The sequence below is a fragment of the Enoplosus armatus genome, chromosome 20 (genome assembly GCF_043641665.1).
Source record: "Enoplosus armatus isolate fEnoArm2 chromosome 20, fEnoArm2.hap1, whole genome shotgun sequence".
Classification (NCBI taxonomy): Eukaryota; Metazoa; Chordata; class Actinopteri; order Centrarchiformes; family Enoplosidae; genus Enoplosus; species Enoplosus armatus.
Genome location: NC_092199.1, coordinates 16710306 through 16732009, shown reverse-complemented (window position 1 = coordinate 16732009; position 21704 = coordinate 16710306). Strand labels below are relative to the sequence as shown.

The 21704-nt window shown below is 46.2% G+C and overlaps 1 protein-coding gene across 1 annotated transcript; it reads right to left on the bottom strand.

Annotated features, from left to right (window-relative positions):
- Window positions 1–3617: 3617 nt before the first annotated feature.
- On the bottom strand, window positions 3618–21640 carry radil2b (Ras association and DIL domains 2b). The gene is made up of 18 exons (XM_070927350.1): window positions 21516–21640; window positions 20387–20589; window positions 19622–19796; window positions 18166–18398; window positions 16758–17188; window positions 14426–14728; window positions 13928–14326; window positions 13328–13365; window positions 13019–13245; window positions 12673–12794; window positions 9096–9345; window positions 8319–8491; window positions 7595–7739; window positions 7272–7456; window positions 6067–6508; window positions 5781–5983; window positions 3855–3994; window positions 3618–3749 (listed from the first exon to the last, which is right to left on the bottom strand). The coding sequence occupies exons 1-18, from the start codon at window positions 21638–21640 to the stop codon at window positions 3656–3658; spliced, it is 3888 nt and encodes a 1295-aa protein (XP_070783451.1). The 3' UTR covers window positions 3618–3655.
- Window positions 21641–21704: the final 64 nt, after the last annotated feature.

The window sequence follows — 21704 nt, the reverse complement described above, 5'->3', positions numbered from 1 at the left end:
TGTTCAGCTGGGCTTCGACTGCTGACTGTCTTGTACTCTCTCTCTCTCTCTCTTTCTCTCTCTCTCTCTCTCTCTCGCTCTCTCTCTCCATGTTGGTACAAAGTTTGATTGCTCCCAGTGGAGTTTAAGGGAACTTTGAATTCTGTCCCACTTGCACAACATCCAGGGTGGTGGTGGATGTTGTGCAATTGAGGGTAACGCTGGTGGGGAAAATGGAAACATAGGCTTGTGCTGTTCATTCATTTATTTCTTTGCTCAGCAGATTTCAATGTTTTATACAGTATACAGCAATATCAACAGATGAGGACTGCAAATAAAACATACTTAACATGTAATGGTCTCTGTAGGTATTTCTGAAGGGCAGATGATTAAAATAGCATAGAAAAGCTAAAGCATACAAAAAGGCCATAATGGTCAGAATGAACAGTGCTGTAGTTATTGATAATAGGATCAGTATGGCCGTAACGCAATACAATAAAACTCCTCAGAACATTTAAGGGTTTTACAGGTTTCTGTGTGTCACGGTATGGTGGAATGACTTTCATCAAGTCTTTTCATTAGGTTTCTTTTAATCCCACACAAACTTATATTTGACATCTTTCATTTTGTCCTTGTAAACTGCATCAAAGTGCTCCGCTTCGGCCAGTGTTAGTTGGTTTTTCCAGTCTCCGGCAATCCCTGGAACGCAACACGCAAACAGAGGAGTCAGGTTACATTTGAAGGGACTTGTCGGGGCAGAAATGTTCGGTACTGTAGGTCTCACCATTATCATCTCTTCATAGGAGATGTACATTATCTGCTCTTTATCTTCAGCATTCAGCCAGCTCTTCACATGATCAAACCATGAGCCAAAGAGAACTGGACAGGAAAAAGAAAGTCACAATTATTCCTTTATCATGAAGAAATGATAACTTTAATCAATTATAAAAAGGTCACTCCTTTGCATTAAACTTCATGGTCTTTGAACATCACCCATATTAAATCTTGCCACCAGGAGAACGACCACAGCTGTTCCATAAAATACAGGTCAGCTGAGTGTTCGTGACACTTACTGTGATGTGTATTGTGTCATGAATAAATGCTGTATATTGCATGGGTGCGACAACAAGAACAATCTTTTCCATCAAGGAACTTGTGGAGGAACTCGCCCTGCAGGCCTTACATTTACGTATTGTAGCGACTCTGTACAATGCATGTCTGGTGATATCCAACACTGCCCCGTGTACGTCTGTCAACCAAACTCCATGCCTTTTTATCACGATTTTTGTCAGTAACAGTAAGTCAGGCTGAATTTGATGCATACATCATTTACATTTGATGCAATAGTGCAAAAAAACAAACATTTCAATGTAAACCTCATACAGTGAAGAGTTGGAGCGAGCTGATTCAGAATACATGGGATAATCTCAGACAGCCTAGAAGAGGCTGGTTTTAACCTTAAAGCTACTTAATCTACGGCCATCTATGTATAGCCACACGAGGTAGCTTGTTGAATTTGCCCAGGTGAGTAAGCTGGAGCTGCATCACTGAAGAAAGACAGGTAAAGTAATAATCCTGCAGGTAGACAGGGAACTAGATAGGGCTCTAGAGTCAGGGAGGTCAGACGTGTCAAAATCCTGTCCTAAGAGTGGCACATGGCTGCCCATGATGAACCTGTGTGAGGCTTGCTTCGCGTGTGAGTGAGCCATGGTTGAGATATGTGGGCTTTAGTGTTGGGCATTCAAAGTAAAGCTGTCTCACTTGTTTAACCCGTGTGCCTTTTTGTTTTGAGGCTAGGAATTTAGAAGCCTCTGCTCTTGCACGTGGTGTGGTACTTGAAGGGGTGTTTTGCACCGAGGGTACTTGAGTTTGGGTGACAGCCTCTTTGTCGCTTATTTGTGCTGAGCTGCAATTTGCTGGCGGCTTATAGTCACCATTGGCACAGCTTTTGTAACCCTCTTTTGCAAGCTCTGGGTCTCAGTTGGAGACGTGTGTGCTTTGTTGGCATTTGTTGCTGATGAAACAGGACATTACATGGTTTAGCAGGCTTAAGGTGATTGACTTCAGTGTGCATGCTACTATCCCGTCGCTCATTTCTTTGCAATGCACACTGACAACTAAAACACTGTTAACGCACTGTATTTTTTTTACCATTATGACTTTTTTGCTCTTTCTAAAACCTGCAGCAATCCCCAAAGGAGCATTTTTGTCACACCACAAACACACTAATCTAGCTGAGCCTGGAAGGTCATGTGTTAACAACTCACTGTATTATGGTATGTTGAGAAAAAAAAGGCCATTATCAGACCCTTAAGTGGTTTTTATTTGCAGTCCTCATCAGTGGAGAATCAGTCACACAGTGTAAAGCATTGAAAGGACTTTTTAAACACAACTGGACATATATTAGGCTCATCATTTAAATAAGCTGACTCGTTAATAAATGCTATACCTTTGCACTTTAGTGCAGTCAGTCAGACTGGAGTAAAAGTCCTGCTGGGCTGAATCTCCCCGTCCTCGTGGTGGCGGGGTAACGCCACCTTGTGGTGATGTGTAGTTCCAGAGAGTATGTGGATGGAGGAAGAAGAAAAGCTGGCTCAGAGCATCAGAGGAGCAACACAGTCCTCCAGAGGGTGGCATGGCGGTGGTTTTGGACTTTACACACTGAACTAAATCATGAAATACAAGCAATATAAGCTAAAGCCAGCGCAAAGGGAGAGTCACTGCAAAATGTACCGTCTATCATATAATATGTAGCACAGGGCCCCCCTTTTGCTTCTGGACGCCATAGTTTAAGAAACACTGTTATATCCTTAATCCTAACTGTGGTGTTTCTGGTCGAAACCAGTTCATCGCTTCAGCGAGACTTAATGGAAATGACACCAGTAGGATTAAAATGTATTTATTGCTTAACAGAACAGACATGAGCTACCTATAAAACAGCTTTTAAAAAAAAAGGTTATTGGTTATAAGTAAAAAAAAAAAAAAAAAAGGAGTAAAAAAGGAATAAGAATAATAATAAAATCTGAACCCTTTCTGTGACTACGGGCCAACCTGGGAAATAAGACATCATGAAAAGTGAATGTGACGGTGTGTTTTTAACACCACGAAACAGCCGTCGTATATATCCAATCATTTTAATAATAATTTTTTTAAAAAAAGGCAATGATATTACACCTTAGTTGGTGCTTGGTTTTTTTCTTTTTTTCCACAGACAAATGGCAATTTTCAATCAAAGTTTGATTAGTGAAAAGTGGGATTAGTCAGTGGACGTAGTATTCTTCTGCCACCGGCTTAAGAGTTCAAATGTAGTGCTTCAAATGAGGGCCGGACTGAGTCAGAAACACATTTAGAGTGTCTGAGGTAAACCCCTCTCCGTTTGAAACGCTGTACTCGCATCAGGAAGACGAGCATCAAATACACACGTCAGTCGTTACTACTATCACGCTGTGACAATGTAAGTTAAAAAGCTGCAAAACTACATTGAGCATCTTGACCCAACTCGGCCAGGACATAGCTCACGTTATAGTGCATTTCTGTCTTCTTAGCCTTATATCAAGGTCCATGTCGTGAACTTGAATGTTCAGCAAGCTCTTTCTAGTCATCTTTAAGTGCGCTCGCGGTGCATTAACAGTCTTGGTTTAAAAAAAAAGAAAGTAAAAAGGAGTGAAGATTGCTGTCAGCATTCAGTCTGTATAGCCTTAGCCATCCAGTCAGATCTGGCCACCAGCAACCTCAGTCTGCCCCCTGAGGACTGGATCAGCTCCTTTCCACTAACAGAGACAAAATGGAGATAAAGAGGTGGGACAGATATTGAACAAAAAAAGTTAGATTTTTAAATATGAGTTTGCTCAGATTGGGCCTTGAGTCATTCTCACCTCTGGTAGTCCAGTCCGAGCAGACTGACTCCGTTAACGGCCAGGATCCTGTCTCCTGGTACCAGCTTCGCACACCGGGCTGCAGGGGAGTCTGGGACCACCGCACGGACGAAGATGCCTTTCACCCTCAGGGAGGTGTCCTGGAAGATGAGGTGAAAATGTGAAGGACTCACCGACGGCCAACATTTTGTAGTTTGCAATCTTTTTAATCCCACATACAAAGAAAAAAAAAACCCCATCCCTTTTCACATCATCCATGTCTGCTGGGTTTCATTTTCAAAAAACACAGCTCATTAATTGTCTCAATAAAATTTCACATCTCGGCAAGTTGATTTTCATAGTGTACTGAAATCACACAACCAACTGCTGCATGTATGGAAGGCAAAACAAGCAAACAAAACAAAAGAAAAAAACTAACCCTAATGGTAACTATTGTCACATAATTAGTAATTAACAGGTCAAAAGGTGCAAAAATGACAGATGGACCTAAAATAAACTACAAATGTGTGTCAGCCCTGTACAGTATGGGGGAAACACTTTTAGATTTTGTTTTGTTACGAATGTTACATTTGCCATAGCTGCACCACTATTCAGTCTCACTGCTCTGAGTAGCTTCTTTCAGCTGGTGAAATGTGATGTGTTTTTGGACATTTTTGTAGTTTTACACACTGAAATCGACCTCAAAACACGAGTAAAAGATAAGGTTTTGGCTCAGCTTCTCTGCCGAGCCATCACAAGTAGGCTAACTAACTTTTTTAGCTTGCTAGCAAGTTATGTTACAAACAAATTAGCTGTTTCCCCCACCTCTTTTATGCTGACTAGGTCCCGACTAGAGTTGTGACGTTCACGAACGATCCAAATCTATTGACCGGCTCTTTAACACGAACGATGGGAACCGAGTCGCAGTTGCGCAGCAGAGTACACGTGCGGTGCTTATTTGATATTTGCCTCAGAGGCAAGCCGGTCAATAGATTTGGTTCGTTCGTGAACGTCACAACTCTAGTGCCCCAGTACGCAGCGGTCTCAAGAAGGGGGAGGACACGCTTCATTTGAACAAAGTTTTTTTAGGTGTTGCATGAACAACATAAGTCAAGGTAGCTTTATTTACACACACACATTTTATACAAAGGGTAAATCCAAAATAGTGATCTCCCTGTCACAGCAGAGGGATATGGCGCCACCTTGTGGAATGTTTACAATGAATGCAGATCAGACATTAAAATCTAGTCCACACATGCCAAATTAAATTATAATCAATATTTCAGAATAATTCAAACTCAGATATCCCACCAATAGAATATATATTGGTGGGATGTCTTAAGTTTGAATGATTCTTATCCAAATCTTACCCTATCATTCCTCCCAGTGATTATTTCCCGGATAAAATAAGTTACCCCCAGGCTGGCTTCTTAAAAATAAATAAATATAAAAATGAGCCTTTTGAACGGCTCTTTGAAAGGAACGGATCCCATCTCTAGTCCCGACAGCACGCGCATTTATTTTTTAATTAATTAATTTAAATTTGGATAAGCAAGCACCTCCATATTAATTAAATTGAATTATTTCAAATTTAATTTTGGTTTACGTCAATAAACTTGGATTTACTAAACGGCGATTCGCTTTTAATTGGGCCACAGAGCTTGGCTTAATTTTAAATCTGGATTTCACTGATTTTAAACCTATTTTTGCGAAACTCTCAATAATCTTAAATGAATCCTTGTTGGTGCAAGCCACCCTTAAAGAGTAACTTAATAGCAGGCTCAAATGCAGTATTTCCCTGGCCGCTCTGGTTTAAAGTTTCAAGTCTGTTGCACCTTCTACATCACTGCAGCAAGGCGGGAAGTTAAATCAGCTGCAGCGAGCGTCACAGCTGGTGTAAAGTTGCACTTTAAGGTTCAACTATGACCTATGATCTCTTCCACTCACCCTCGTGTCAACCAGGGCGAGACCAAGTCCTCTTTCACCTCGCTCCAGCTCCAAGCTAAAAACCTCATCATTATAGCCGTCATAATGGTCAACCGCCTCTTCCTCCTCCTCCTCTTTTAGTTCATCAAATCTTTTTTTATGGGGACAGTCTGATTTCAAACGGTCTACTTTCAGGGCAGCCAGACATTCAAACACTAATCCACCTGAGGAGAGAGTGAGGGACATGTTCAGTCTTCTTTTAAAAACAGAAGAAAACCATGAACAGTGATGTATTTCCACGCTCTACCTTCATCATGTGCATCCACACCTGAGGACCAGGGATGCGTCCCACTGTCGCCTTTCATCCCTTTACCCTGGTACGCCTTCACCAAATCGACAGGATCTATGATGTGGGGGGTGTTGGGTGGGGTCAGGAGACAGGAGGGGTCCAGAACCGACCTCCTCGTCTCACTGGTCTCGGTGTCTCTGGTCTGCAGCTCCAGGTTTCGTAGCTTCTGGGACAAAAGGAGGGCACCACAGGAGCTGAACTCGTCCAGGTACTGGGTGGAGGAAGGAGAGCGCGGTGATGGGGGTGATGGAGGTAAGGCGCCGGAGGTAGTAGAGGGAAACGGGCGGTCATGGAAAGTAACCTGAGATGAGAACATCTCAACTGGTGATGGATCCGAGGTTTCCAGACTGGCTTTTGGAGGGATCGTAGTCAGTTTAGCCTCCAGGTGAATGGTACCACCCTGGTTGACAAATAGCATTAGCACAATTAAGATCAATTGGAAAACCACATTTGAAAATTAGCATACTTTATAAGCGGCGGTTGGGGCTGAAGACTACGAGTTTGAAAGTGAAAAAAAAAAACGACAAGACCTCTGTAGCCCACTGCTCAACTCTGCTTGACGCTAGCAGCTACAGGCTACGTTAGCCGCTACTAGCATAAACACGGCAGAATCTCCAGCTGGTTGATTTTTTTGTTTAATCTGAACAAAAAGGGTTAGTTTAAAAAAACAACATGTGCGTGGTTTTGGTGGTGGGTTATGTGCGGGACTATTTCATGGCCAAAAGCGGTGACCTTCGAAGAACAAAGCCAACAAATCGCTGAAAAGTGGGAAGGAAGTGTCGCCGCTATTTTCATGCCGTTGTGTTCAATGCTAGCGATGAATTGAAAGTTTAACCAAAAGGTTTTCCGGCAACAACATGTATGTGGATTGTTTCGGTTAAAATTGTGTTACTGTAAATTCAGTTCAGTTGTTTGCAAACCAAAAGTTAGATTAGCAATTTTAATATGATTTAGCATTTGATATTATTTTTTTTGATGTTCGACTGAGCAATGAAGCAATACGCCTGTGCTAGGTCAAGAGAGGGAAAATGAGAAGCAGCGCCACACTTTTTCCGCGTTACGCCACCTTGGCCTAAAGCATAACTCCTGCGTTAATCATATGTGTATTGATCGGTACACCTATTTCATGTATCATGTCAGTAGCACAAATTTATTTTTGGTACCTTTTGCTCCTCAGTAGCTGCGACCTCACCGGACTGTGAGTCAGAAAGGGCAGATATGAACTCTTTGAGCTTGTCCAGCTGTTCCCTCAGGGCCGGATCTGTCACCTCCCCTCTCAGTTGGAACTGGTAACCCCCATCTGGCAGCACCAGAGGATGGTGGGTGTCAAAACTCTCCAGGATATCAGCTGAGGAAGGAAGGACGGGCCGTGTTGCATTGAAATAAAATGGCGAGAAATGAAAGAAAACATGATGTTATTCATTTTCATAATTGGTACTGGGAGTTAAAGCAGGGGCACGAGTTAGCCGGTATGTTGACCTCTCACCGGTTTTGTGTGCCGCAGCCTGGTCATGAACGGATGGGGTCCAGGTGTGTCCGCAGGGGGGCGCCGGGCTGTAGAGACTCAGCAGGTGGTTGAGCTGGGCCGGACTCAGGGCAGGGAAGTCCGACCGCAAGGACATCCAAGATGTCTACACACACACACATGTACACACAAACACAAGTGAACTTTTCAGCGTATTAGTTTCCATTTACAAGAATACAAAAAAAACCGGCTCCTTCATTCTGTGACTGCCCCACTGCCAGCTTGCCCTCTTGCTGCTCTGTGTTTTCCCACATGCAGGGGCTGAACCTGAAGGCAGCGCAGTCGGTGGCATAGGACACACCGGGGCAGTTTTCTATAAACCTTTAAATAAATAAATGTATTAGTCGCTACAAATTGTTCATAAATTTGTTGTGAATATGTTCATATTCATAATATGTATCTGGTCATGGGTATTTAATGTTATACAGAAATACTTAAAGGCTGTTTTAACCGGACAATAGCTGATTTTATATATATATATATATATATATATTTTATGATATGTAATATATGTATACATATATGTGTGACTGTACAATTCACACACATACAGTATAGTTTTCCGTCAACTCTGCAGAAATCACATCAGTAAATCCTCAGCCTGTTATGTCCACAGCCATTATTTATTATAGTTGGATCAACCCGACCCCGCTGAAAGTGTAGTGTGTGTGTGTGTGTTTTTCACCTGCAGTAAATTCTTCCTGGGTGTGGCCAGCAGATTGATAGCCGACGAGAGTGTGTGCGTGTGCGCCAAGGCCAGCTCTCCCAGTCCGGCTGCGTGGGCCCAGTCCAGGAGCAAGTCAAGATTGGCCCGCATGCGCACGCCTCTGGACCACTGGTAGAAACCTGGCTCCGAGCCTGCGTGCGCGTCAGGGGAAAGTCATCTTTAAAATCAGCTCTTTCGTTCATTTACTTTGGTTTATCAGCTTGGAGGTCCACGGCGGCAGAAACGCTCGGTATCGGCTCTGTCTTTCCACACGAACCTGGGAGTTATGTTGTTTCTGTGAGGTGTTCCTGTGCTCCCCGTTATTCCAGACAACCCGCATACATTGGAATCTGCTGTAATGTCATGCAACGTAATTTCACAGGCGTCTGTCATTTGTGGAACTGCCACACGGTGACACAACAATCCGAGCATTATCCGAAATTATTCTTGTTGTCAACAAATCCCATCAAAAAAGAGCAGAACCCATAACCAAAAGGAACCTCCATCAACATATCAACAAGGGGCACCTTGCGCACCCTTTTTACTGTCTTCTGTCATTATAAGGCAAATATTCCCCCCCAAAAAATTCTACACAACAAAACAAATATTCATAAATGATCTATCTATCTATCTATCATAAAGACTTATTAGCCAGAAAAAGTGGGTGGGGGAGTTTAGAAGCATCTACCTTCCAGTGATTGCATGTCTTGCACTAGCTAGCAAACATACTCTGTGTGGGCACTGTTGCACTGGTACCTCTCTCCATGAGTGAATTGAAGAGCGACGCATTGATGAAGTAGAGGAGGTAGCCAATGAGCTGCGAGGAAATCTCCGGGTGGAGCTGGTAGTCCGACAGCAGTCTCCTGGTCTCGGTCAGAACCTCCACGAGATGCTGGAGCTCACCAGGGACCTGCAGTCCACCGCTGCCCTCGCCAGTCGCCCGCAGGTCGGCCCTCTCCCTGAAGGGGTCGCAGTCCAGAAGGGCCGGCAGGACGGGGTAGAGGACCTGATAAGACAGAAGGGAACCGTGCAGCTCAGTGTGAGAGTGAGTCACTCATCCGAGGGGCAACTGGAGATTGTTGACAATTCTTGTGGGTCAATTTGAGGTTGGAAAAGTTAACGTTGTGTGGTGGACGTTCTGATCGCTGGGATAAACTAAAACATGTAAACCGCTAACCGTGGATTTCAGACCACCCATATTGCCTCTGCATGCCTGTCTCTCTGTGTTGCTCACGCTGCAGCGTGGCTGACAAAAGATGAGAAACCAGCAGAAATAAGGGAGTTACAGAGTTCGTAACATTTCCTCCTTTTCAGCCAAAGGTCCTTGCTGCCCGGACAACGATAGCTTTGTTCGGGGGGCTAATTGTACACAGACATCCCCCCCCTTCCCCTTCCAATCTCACTCTTACACCCACCAAGCTTCTGAGGCCAGTGCCAGCCGTAGATCCACATTCCTAAAAAAAAAAGAAAAGAAAAAAGAAGCTGAATATGGCTCGTGTGGGCTTGGCACGGCCACAGCGACGGGGCTGCTGAGCGAAGACTTCTGAAGGAATCCACCCCGAGCGGATCGCTTTACATTCAGCGTAAGGCCCCTGCAGCCAGCACAGGCCGAACACAAAACAGGAGGAGAGCGCTGACGGCCGCGGCTCCCATCGCGCATGAGACAATGGAAACGGGTGGACGCCGAGCCAAATACTCTTGTGCAGCGTTTCTGGTTGGAAAATGTCGCTCGGCTCGGCGGCGCCAAGCCAGGGAGGATTCATTCATGCTGGGATTACCACATGCATCCATGGCACGCATTATTCCAGAGTCCAAAAAAAGAAAAGAAAAAAAAGATGTAGTGTGTATTCTGTGTTCCCTTATTTGTGCATTCATTGTGATCTTCAGTCTGCCACACAGGCCTGTATTCATCATGACATGTCTTTGGTTACGATAGCTGTCCACCAGTGGCGCCTTTTGTTTCCCCTCCTGCAGCAACTACCCTCACGTCGGATGGACGAGCATGAAATACCCCAACAATAAACTTTGGATTTAGATTTTGCTCCCAACATAGGGTTAGTGTCACTTTCTGTCTCGTTGGATGGAAGGGAAAACAGCCTGGAACATTCAAGTCCCAACCCCCCTGCACAAACTGAACCCCGGGTCTGACTGGCTACACTGCAGCAAGCACTGACATAAATCAGTGTCTCAACTCACTGCATTAGTGAAGAGGGGAAAGGATAGATACTACAGCAAACCACTGGGGTTCAGCCTCAGCTTGACCCTGGTGACGTCACACACATTCCTCACAAAGTCTGCTCCGTCAGTCCCAGGCAGAGATGGTGACAGCCGTGATGGATGACACGGTGCGCCTGGATTAACCAGCAAGGCAGAGAAAAAAAAGGACTTGAGGACACATCGGAAAGTGCCGTTTGAGATCTACCGCTGAACCTGGTCCCCAACCCATGTCTCATGAGCTGTCAGGACATTAGGAATTCGGACTACATAATGAAACGTGTCAGCTGAACATCACATTTAAATTAGACCCTGCCAGTTAAAACAGCGTGAACACACTGTGTTATATTTCTGGATTATTTATGGATTTACTGACAAACCGCATCTGGAAGTCATTCGGTTCATCAGGCAGACTTGCTGAGAGACATAAATGCTGGCGGAGGCAGGTAGTTAGATAACCACATCCTCCTGCGCTGAGCAAAAAAAAAGAAAAAAAGAAAAAAAGAATTGCTGTCTAAAACTTGCAGGGCTTCTGAGGAACTCCTATAGTTTCCTCTTTAGAGATACAATGTCATGTCGCTGACATCCCTTCTGCAGGGAAACGGACGTACGAGACGCCTCAAACCTGCAGGCACAAAGTCCATCTGAGCTCCGACTGGCAGGACATGTGAGGCCTTTGGCTTGGCCGCTGCTAACAGCCTGTGAGACCTAGCGCTGTTGCTAACGCGGCCTCTGATGTGGCTCGGTACCCGACATGGCTTCCTTTCACTTTGGGCCTCGCTGGTTTTGGAGCGTCCAGGCCATCGGAGGGGCCGCAGAGGAGAGAATCTGAATCTGAATCTTCCCGAGTTCAGCCACCGACTGAGGTGTTCAAAAGAAAGGGAGTACGTACGTAAATAGGCCAATCTCCTCATTAGTGTGTTTTTGGATCCACACCCACTCAGCTCAACTGGGAAATTTGTCTGAAACATTTCCATGCACAATTCCATGTAATGGGTGTGGTGCACTTCAGGGAAACCGCACACAACTGAATACTGTGGCTACAATGAAATACCATATTCTCTTTTTCCAAGAAGCTCTCTGTGAGAATACAGCATGACACAACGTTTAGAGGACTCCATCACCCAGCTATCCTGCCGTGTCCGCGAACCTCTGCTTGATGAGCAGAGCAATGCAATTCCCGCGTCACATTGCCAAAGACGTTCGACGCACTTGCAATATATCTTGCGTCAGTACGTAGTTCCGCTTACGCAGAGGACGTCAGATGAGTAGGCGGCCCTTCAGTGTGGCTAAGGACACATTTGCGTGCACACTGCTGCCATATGCGGCCTCCGAATGTGGTCTGAGCAATTGGGTGCATTCACGCCTGTACTTAGACGGCAGGTGTAAACAGGGGCCTGAATCAAGCCAGTACTGTTGTGGGTCTTAAAACCAAAACAACGGGACTGCAGAGTGGAGTGATCTTTCTCCAGGAGTACATTCCATGTAATCCTTTGATCCATTGTTACAGGTAAAGTGTAAAATATTGATTATTGCAACTTTAGGATCTTGCCTGGTGCGGCTCTTACTGGTAGAGAAGCAACTGTTCCCGGTCCCCTTGTCTTTCAGTACTTTATATTGGCAAAACACTTTTCTTTTTGAAGTAAAACGCGTCTTCTGTTTCAGTTGAAATATTACAGGTTGCAATGTCAAGCTTCCTTGGGATCCCTGGCTTCATTCCTTCATCATCCCCCAACACATACACACACACACACACACACACACACACAAAGGCCCTTGGTGTCTCCGTCTCTCTCCCATGTCATAATGCCCCCAGTGTGGTCTGGTCAGTCTATTAAAAAGCTGTCAGAGTGGCTAACTGGGCTCTTTATTCTCGGCCCCGTCTCTTATTATTTTCCTTTCTTAAACTTCACATCATAATCATCTGTGAGAGGAACACAAGCCTGGTTTGACTCCTCGCTTCTGGCCAAGAAGAGTTCCTTCTTGGCGAGGGTAAGGTAGATGTTGCGGTAGATCCCAAAGTGCGGCTTGACAAGCGATTCTATCGAAGGACACACAGTACGGTGCGTCTATTTAAACCCCCTGCGTGCTGTAGCTGTGCTCTCGGCCTTCCTCTCACCTTGGTGATGTAGTACACGCACTGCTGGAAGGCGAGCATGATGACCTCCTCCAGGACAGCCATTGTCTCCTCACTGGCTGAACGGACGCAGGACAGACGTAACTCCCACAGGACACGTGTGTCTGTGAATGATACAGGTGACATATTGAAAGTGTGTTTTAACCTTTAGTCTGTGTCATCAGCTGTCCTTCTATAGTACAAAATAAATAGTATTTAGCTCTTAACTTTCACCTGCTACATCTCATGCGCTGACAGGACAGGTAACATTTCACTTAAAAGTCGTACTTAGTGCTGCTTTCATTCTTCCTATGGTCGCATCAAATTCAAAGCTCAGTAGGTGACTAACCCAAGTTCTCCACCTCCTTGCTCCCCTCATCTTCCCTCTCTTCCTCGCCCTCCTGTCCCTGCTCTCTGTGGGTTCTCCACTCCAGAATGAGAGGCAGCTGGTACTGGACGAACTGCAGCAGCTCCAGACTGTTGGACATCCACACCACCAGGGGGCAGAGTCCCGAGATCACCTCACGCAGGCCGAGAGCCTGGAGGTCCTCTGGGTTCGAGCCATCGGCGTTGAGGCTGCAACGCAGAGGAGGAGAACTGCAGTGTAGTCTGTGAACTGCAATGTAACTGCTGAGGAAAAACAGTGAGGTGTGCTTACGCTTCAGGCTGAACTCCAGCTAAGTCCCTCGTGTGCTCCTGCATGACAAGAAAAAACAAAGGCTCTGCGATGAGTGCATCAAAATATCAAAAATCTGGTAGACGGGGGGGGGGGGTCACAAAGGGTTAAAACAAGATGATTAATGTACATGAAAATAGGTCTATGTAGTGAGTTGGAAGAGACTTGGAAGCCTAAACTTCTCAGGGGGTTTTAACGCCAATAGAGCACCTCCGGTTTATAATTAGAACTTTGTAACAGACAATAGAAACAAAAGCCCAAAGGCTGCAGACTCAAATGGAATTTCAAAAGTTTTGTTAACCCTAATCACTCACTCCTCAAATACATTTTCAAATAAACACTCTCGGGGGCCCCTTGGGGCAAAATTGAGCTGTGGTCCCCCCTGACCCCTTGCTTTGCCCCACTCTCTGCGCATTGTGCATGCATGGTATTGTCCACCCATTAGATGCAGTGCACACAGCAGACTACATTTTAATAGCTGGTGTGACCGAGCCTTCTTCATGTTAGTTTGTATTGTGCTTCAGTGCTGCATATTCACAAACAAATATGCAATTGGGGGGGCTTTTTTCCACCACAACTCACCCACATGGCACTCTGAACGCCACTTGCTACAAGCAACAGCAGCCTGCGCAAGTCTGAGGTGCGACGACATGTGGAAGAATACTGAACACACAGACACAGCAAAAATGCAACAGTCAGTGGCGGCCTGTCTCCTGCGCCACTGCCTCCCATAGCAACGATCTCCTTGACGATGCGACCCTCATCCGCGCTCTCGTATTTCAGAGTCAGGCTGTGGCCTTCGCGTGGTTTCAGGAAGAGGCCTCTGTTTAGGGGATCTTTGCCGCGCGAGCTCTGGAGGTCGGTGCAGGTTGTGACGCAGGTGTTGCAGAGGATCACTTCTCTGGGATGGCTCGTTGTGGCGTGACCCAGCAGCCAGGGGGCAGCGACCATGCTGGGCCCAGGAGTGGCATTGTTCAAATCCTTCATTTCCAAGAAAGAAGAAACAAAAGAATTTAAGGAAAATAAAGATCTTACAGTGGATACTTTGCACATGTACTATCTCATCTTCCCGTATCTCACCCTTATCTTGTGTGACGGAGCTAAGGGATCCTTGAAAAGAAACAGGTAGCGCTGCCCCAACCCGATGACATCGCCGGGGTCGAGCTGCGCCTCTTTCCCCAGCATTTCGCCATTCCTTGTGACCACGGCGCCCCGGCAAGGGCAGAGCGTGGTGGGGCTGCCGACGCCGCGGCGGTGGAAGTAGCAGTGTCTCGGAAGGATGTCGTCGGCAAAGAGAAGGACGTCGGGCTTTGACCCGTCTTCACGATCACTTTGCCGACCAAACACCACGCGTGGGCCGGCAAGTAGGTAGATGACAAAGTCCTGAGTGCAGAGAAAAATGTCAAATAACCACACGTTCCTGTAGGTGGCGTTCTTTTCTTTGTTTGTTCATCCAAGCTTTTATTTACTAGCCAAATGAACAGTGGTGAAAAGCAACTAAGTATACTTAATCGAACAACATTTATACGCTACATTCTTGCAGAAAATGTTGTACTTTTTACTCCACTACATTTGTTGACAGATTAAAGTTACTATTTAATTTGCATATTATAATTTTACACTCAAAACAAGTAATTGGCTCATAAAATATGATGCATTGTTATAGATGTGACAACCCAACTGTATATAAAAAAGTTCAAATGAAGTCCACCTCAACCAGCTAAAAGGCTTCTTACCCTTTAATGCATCAGTAACACTAATGCAATAATAGAATGATATTTAAGTAGATTTCGGTAATAACACTTTATTGTTCTATTGGGGTATTCATACTTTACTTAACTGGCTGATATCTGCCACCACTGCAAATGAGATCAATGAACTGTCGACACACGTTGGCCTTGAAACACACAGACAGTTCTGCTCAACAGGAACAGCAAATGTATAAAACTTGAATTGAGACGGAACCGCTGCTTTAGCACATCAATCAGCGACAGAGAAGGACATGTACTACTTCCACCTGCAGCTACGTAACAACAGTCTCAGCCTCAGTGAAAGCAGTCTGATCATGTGGAGGTATTAGAATTATAGCCTTGATCCAAGCCTGATTAGGCAAACAATGTTTAATTAATCACAGTGAGTGGCGAGCACAATGTGCAGGGATTATTATGTTTGACGTTCCCCTTGTGACGCCTGTCTTTTCCAGCGGGACAGATTTAACCGGTCGAATGAATTCAGGGATAAACCCCCTAAACCTTGTTCATAATAGTATTTCTCGCGTTAGATGATTAGTAGCTTTTGGGAAAACAACTGTGACGCAGAGTCAAAATGAGCTGCTGCTGGAATTAGTGTGTGTGTGTGTGTGTGTGTGTGCCACCGTTAAAACCCTGTGCAATCAGCCAGGAAGCAGTGCCAGGGTTGTCTCTTTCTGTTTCCTGATCAGTGTTTTGACACACGCAGGTTTTTTATTATTTTTTTTACGCACTGCTCGCACTTTCGCTCTCTCTCTTCACGCCGAGGAAACATGCTGCTCCAGCAGTTTGAATGTAATACACGTGCACACGTGAACCCTGTGGAAGCAAGTCTCAAACCTAAACCACGACGGCTACATGCACTCGTGCTAAAAAGACTAAAGCTGAGGGCAAAAAGTCAGCATCCTCGCCAGTTGATGATCCATGAGGACAAGGAAAAATAAAATGTTTTTCATTCCAACATATCCTTGTTTGGCCGCTTAGCCAACCTATTTTCAGACAGTATATTTCTCTTTTTTCTCGATACGTTTGGCAAATGTAACACCATCTTGGATAACATTGTCTGGCGCTCAGATAGCATCCAGAACTAGCTAACCCACCCCTCAATTCTGTGTTCCCTTTTCAATTTTTTCTTCCAACGATATCCTTAATGTTAGGGGAAAAAACACGGGACTCTCGGTCTATGTCTCGGCCTATTTTTCTGAGAGGTCATGTTTTGTCCGTAATTTTGGCGTGGCAGACGGGTTTAATACTACGACACCACACATGAGCCTCACTCAGAAGGCCATTCGGAGTCACAAATCAAAAGTACACTGATTTAAGCTGCCGATAGTGTTTCTCTGCCAGCTTTAGCTTCCGCCAGCTGTTAGCGCGCCGCACGTAGCAGAATTTAAATCGGCTGGATGTTTCTTGACGAAATGCACCTTTGGAGTCGTAGTTAACGTCTACCTTGAAGTCTATGTATACGTGGGTCTTATGACCTGGACTGATGATTTGTCCGGGAGTTTCATGCCAATCCGAGGCGCTTCAACTGTGAGGCATGTGACGTTGCCTATGGGAAAACAATCAACAGGAGTTGCACTTCCAGAAAACAAGGGGCGCCCCAAAATAGCTCCTCCCACTGAGCAGCGGTGTCGCGTGGTGTGTGTGTCTGAATGAGATACCTGTGCGAGGCTGCAGCCCTGCAGCAGCAGCAGGTAAGGACAGTCGTGAGGAGGGTGAATGGAGTACTGTGTGGTGTTGTCGTCGCTGCTCTCCGTCTCCTCCCTCTCCGACTCCTCTCCCTCCCGCTCGCCCCTCGGCCTCGACGGACAGAGGGTCTCTGTTTTGGCCGGCGACCCACCGCCCCCCCCGGAGGGAACCGCGAGGCCCTGAACGTGATCCTGCTCCGGGCTCGCTTCTGGGCTCTGCACCGAAGTTTGACTCAGGCTCTCGCTTCGGCCCGCGTCCTGTTTGGCCTCTGTCTCGGAATCTAAGAGGTCCATCTCGCTTTTGCTCCTCCACAGTTTGTGGCCTCGCCCCACGGTCCTCTCTATGAGGGTGGAGGTCACTCTGGAGCGGCTCTTCTGCAGCTTCCGAGCCTGGGCATTGATACCTAATAGGGAGGTGAATTAATAAATAGTTAAAACTGCTGGGAATTAGACTGAACGCTGCTGTTCAAATACGTGCAAATGGAGCTGCTATACAAATACATTAAGCACAGGGGTGATGGAATGTAGTGATAGGGCAACACCCGTTTTTTTTTTTTTTCCCTGAAGCAAGGTGAGGTGTGTGTGTCCAGTCATTCGTACATGGTGTGTTTATGCCAGAGTCAACACGGAGAAGCCCCCACACAGGAAACAGACCTCGGTGGAAAGAAAGACAGAGCTCATGGAAACAAGCTCACCCACGGAGCAGGCATCCACAAGCTGACACTGATAGAAGCTATCACAAGCTGCGCCATTCATTCAAAGCAAAACCCCAAAACAGGACGCGCTCTTACAACCAGGACCGCGGCTGTGTCAACCACAGGCCCGGGGGGGTGGTGGGGGGGGGGCCTCCAGCAGAGACAACAGATAAGCGCTCCACCCCGTGCGTTTACAGCGCCGTAAAGCGTCTGTGTCCAGCATCTGCCGCATCACGCTCTGTAAACCTCAGCGGATGAGAGACGTTGCTGTGCGAGGCGTTTACAGCATCATGCTAAAGCAGTAAAAGGGGTGTAACGAAAGGGTGCGCCACTGGAGGACGTTTAATTGGGTCATAGGGTGTCTGCAGCGTTCATTTCATTTGAAGCCCCTTTCAAGAATGAAATAGTCCAAGTTTGTAACAGACATTGAAAAGAAAGGAAAAAACAGAAATTGTAGACCTATTAAAATATAGTTTGGTCTGTGTGGCTTGGCTGGTTTTCGCTGGAAAAAAACCAGCACGCCAACAGACCACATTTTTACTGTGAGAACTGTAAAGCTGGATTCAACACTGACAGTGCTTTTGTTTTATGGTGAAAACCTTTGTTCCAGGTCATGCCAGGCACCCTGAGCTCGGATGTGAAATGACAGCGCCCCCGAGGCTGCACAGTCGAGTCGGACGCTGTACCGGCAGTAATGGTGTCCTTGTCTTTGGAGGTCTTCTCCTCCACCGAGCTCCTCCTCTGGATTTCGAAGCGTCTCGCCAGGCCCTCTCTGGGCTTCCACAGAGACTGCAGGAGGAGGGGCTTCTCGTTGTCGCCTACGACCCTGAACCCTTCCGTTCTCCACTGGCGATTGCCAATGGAGCCAATGGTGTCGCACAGAACGTAGGACTCTGCCTCCTCCTTGCCCAGGCCATACCTAGAAGACACGGTCAGGTGAAATATAATCATCAGAACGATAACACTTAAGTGGCGTTCGGAAACTTCTGGTTTCTTGCACCTAAATCACAATAGATAACACTGTCTGCTCTGCTTAAAGCCCCCATGTGTAAGATTTGAAAATTTCAGGCTTTGGCCTGAACTTAAGTGTTGCTATCAGTGTTACTGACAATGCACGCCACCATTCATCCATTCAAAAATTCACACATTCTTCTTCTTACAAGCTGGAAAAAGCACTGTTTGCTCAAGTCAGTACACTCAGGGGTTTTGTTGCTACAGTCTACAGTTAGTCTGGTATGACCAGTAGCTAATGTTAGCAAACCTTTTATTAGCTATTGCTGTGTGGCTGTTACAATGCGTGTTAGCGTCGACCCTTGTCCCGTAATTGTCGCTGGTGGCAACGGTAACGGTCACACGCGTTCGCTTTAAACCTATATTGGTCCTTTTGTTTTGGCCACAATATTGATTAGAGCAGCTTTAATGTGAAACTCCAATATGCATAACATTTAGATCTGACCAATCAAAGCAACACGTTATCATGGATATTCCATTAAACCCGCACACAGTGCAGATATGAACTTACCAAGTGTCATAATGTTGCCATGTGCTCAGTGTGTTTGCGAACCCATTACTAAATAGGAGATCTAGTAATGACACAGCTGCTGCTACAGTGTACGCTTTCACTGAGGCAAAGAAAACTGATTTACTCTTTCCTCTACACGCCGAATACCACTTGTATTAATCATTCCATTATGTTTTTGGCTCAAACATAAGCGCATACTGACAGACATTCACTCTCTGCCGGAGAGAGAGGCCGCCTCAGCGCCCTGGCCGACGCTGGCTGTCTTTCACGCAAGCCTGTGGCTTGCTCTAGACCTTTTCAGAGCTGCCAAACGAACTTTTTGGCACGCTCACACACTGTGCGCACTGTACTGCAACTATAACAGAACCCGAACAACGGGTCATGTCGACTCTGTCCGTGTGAAATGTACTGATGCCGACAACATGAACGTGCTCTCCTTTCATCAGCCGCCAAAGTCTTGTGCATCAAGGACGGTTCGGACTGCTTTTATATACAGATGATGTAGCACAAGGGTGTATTACAGCAGAGGAAGCACGTGGATGGACATGATATAACTCACATGCAAGGCAGACACATATGGCAGGCAGACACACACACGCACTGACAACACATGGCCTCACCGTTCAAGGGCCTCTTTGACTAGCTCTTTTGCACTAGACTGAGTGGTGGCCAGGACGCTCTTGTAGTGAGCCCCCTCACAGATTTCGTTTCCAAAGATCTTCAGGATTCCTGGCGCAGTGATCTGATTGGACAGCTCAGACGGGTCGTCCGCTCTTAAAGCGTCCACAGAGATCACTGCGTGACAACAAAGGAAAGACGTGTTAATGCCGGCTCTCAGTTGTGGCTCATTAGCGCTGACGGCAGACAGACATTCACCATAAACCCAGAAGGAAAGACAATCAGTTTACAGAACCACATTTAAAAATCGAGCAGTTTAAGCACGTATATTGGCATTTATATGTATACTTTGCTCAGTCAAGTGCGAATGTACGTTATAGTCAAACAATAGTTAGAATTACTGCACAGTTACGCATTTGGAACACGGTGATATATGTCGCCCCTTTACTTCAACGCAATGGTGAAATGCAGTGTTGATTAAATAAGTAAAGCCACCTCAGCAATTTTGGATTGCACTCTCGTGAAGTAGGGAGCTCACAAGGGGCACATTTATAAAGCAAATGGACAAAACTGAAGCAGCAAGGATTGAGATATCTTTGCTTTTAGTCTGCAGAGTAGTTCAAGCTCCCAAAAAGCTGGATCCCTCGTTTCCCGGAATGCAATTGCCACCATCACGTAGCACCAGCGACCTCATATCTATATCCTCCAATGACAGCAAAATCTCAGGACATACATGCAGGGGTAAATGTAAAGTCATTGTGACGTACTGCTTCCCTTCCTGGCTTGGACGGACAGTGAGGACCTGATGCCTGCCGGCAGTGCCATGGAGCCCGAGCTGGAGGCAGGGCCGCGGAGGAAGACGCCGGAGAGGCGGTCGGTATGGCGACGGACGCGGCTCTTGCCGGGCTGCCTGGCGGCAGCACCCTCAGCTGACCTGCTGGTGGACGAACTGCCGGTGGACGAGGCTGATCTGATGAATAGAGGAGAAAAGATGGGTCCTTGAGGAGGGTCCTCCGATCAAAAAAAAACTATCCTCAGGAAGTGCCCTTGAGCATGACACTGAGCCCCTCTACCAGCTGACCTGCACCTTCACCCCTGACTTTGACCCCAGTCACCATCGCCTTAAGACAGGGATGGGGGAAGGAGAGTGAAATGGTTCAAAAAGGAGAAGGAGCTGAATGACGTAAAAGAGGGAAAACAGCGAAAAAAGAACAGAATTAAGAGCGACAGTTGATGCAACAGCAAAGGACACAGTAAAGTGGTAAACAGGAGAGAATATGATCCTACAGACACGCATTTAGACAAATGCAGCATATACATACATGTCTGTCCCCAGCACAAGGCCGCCCAGTCTCCCGCACCATGCCTCCTTCAGCTCCCTCGCTGCACTTAATGAAATAATGAGGTGTTGTTTTACCTCGGACCAAGCCCGTAAGCTTCTTACCACTGTGGTTCAAAGGTTCTCTTGCGGTTGCGCCACCACTTGGATGCATTCTGACAATGCATAATGCTGGCAAAACCGGTTGGGGTCTGTCACAAAGTGCCATGGTGGGAGTCAGTGGGTCAGCTGGGTGTTTTTAATGCATCACACAGCCGCATTTCCGAGGCCGATGGTGTCGGTGGTGCGGGCTTGTTGAGCAGCTTTGCTTTTGTTCAAGTAAACATAGTTTCGAATGTGTGCTTTTATGAGTTTAGTGTCCATCAAATCATCATACTCTCTGCAAGGCCCCTCTTTAACCACGCATCTGTTAGAAGTATGACTTTTGGAGAGCAAAAGAAGCAATAACAACAACAACAACAGCAACAAAAATAAAAACATAGACATCATAACTCTCATAGCATTAGTTTGTATTCAGTGTAAAACATGAAACATGGCCGGCGGTTCACACTCACTGCTGAGAGCCATCACTTGTCCTTCTTCCCAACTTGACCAGGCGTCTCTTCGGTGACGCTGCAGGTAAAATCGGTGGTCTTGGTGGGAGAGAGCGCACCTCCTCGGAGGCGAGACTCGTCTGGTTCATCCCTGTCCGGTACAGTCCTGCTCGAGTCAAAACCGTTCCAATCACGTCCCATCAGCCAGCGATG

Excerpts from the sequence above, each read along its gene's own strand:
- radil2b (XM_070927350.1), bottom strand. The coding sequence starts at position 21,640 with ATGAACCAGACGAGTCTCGCCTCCGAGGAGGTGCGCTCTCTCCCACCA. Across the intron at positions 19,797-20,386 it reads CCAAGCCAGGAAGGGAAGCA|TGATCTCTGTGGACGCTTTA; the intron begins GTACGTCACAAT and ends GTTGTCACGCAG. Across the intron at positions 7,457-7,594 it reads GGCTGCGGCACACAAAACCG|CTGATATCCTGGAGAGTTTT; the intron begins GTGAGAGGTCAA and ends TTCCTTCCTCAG.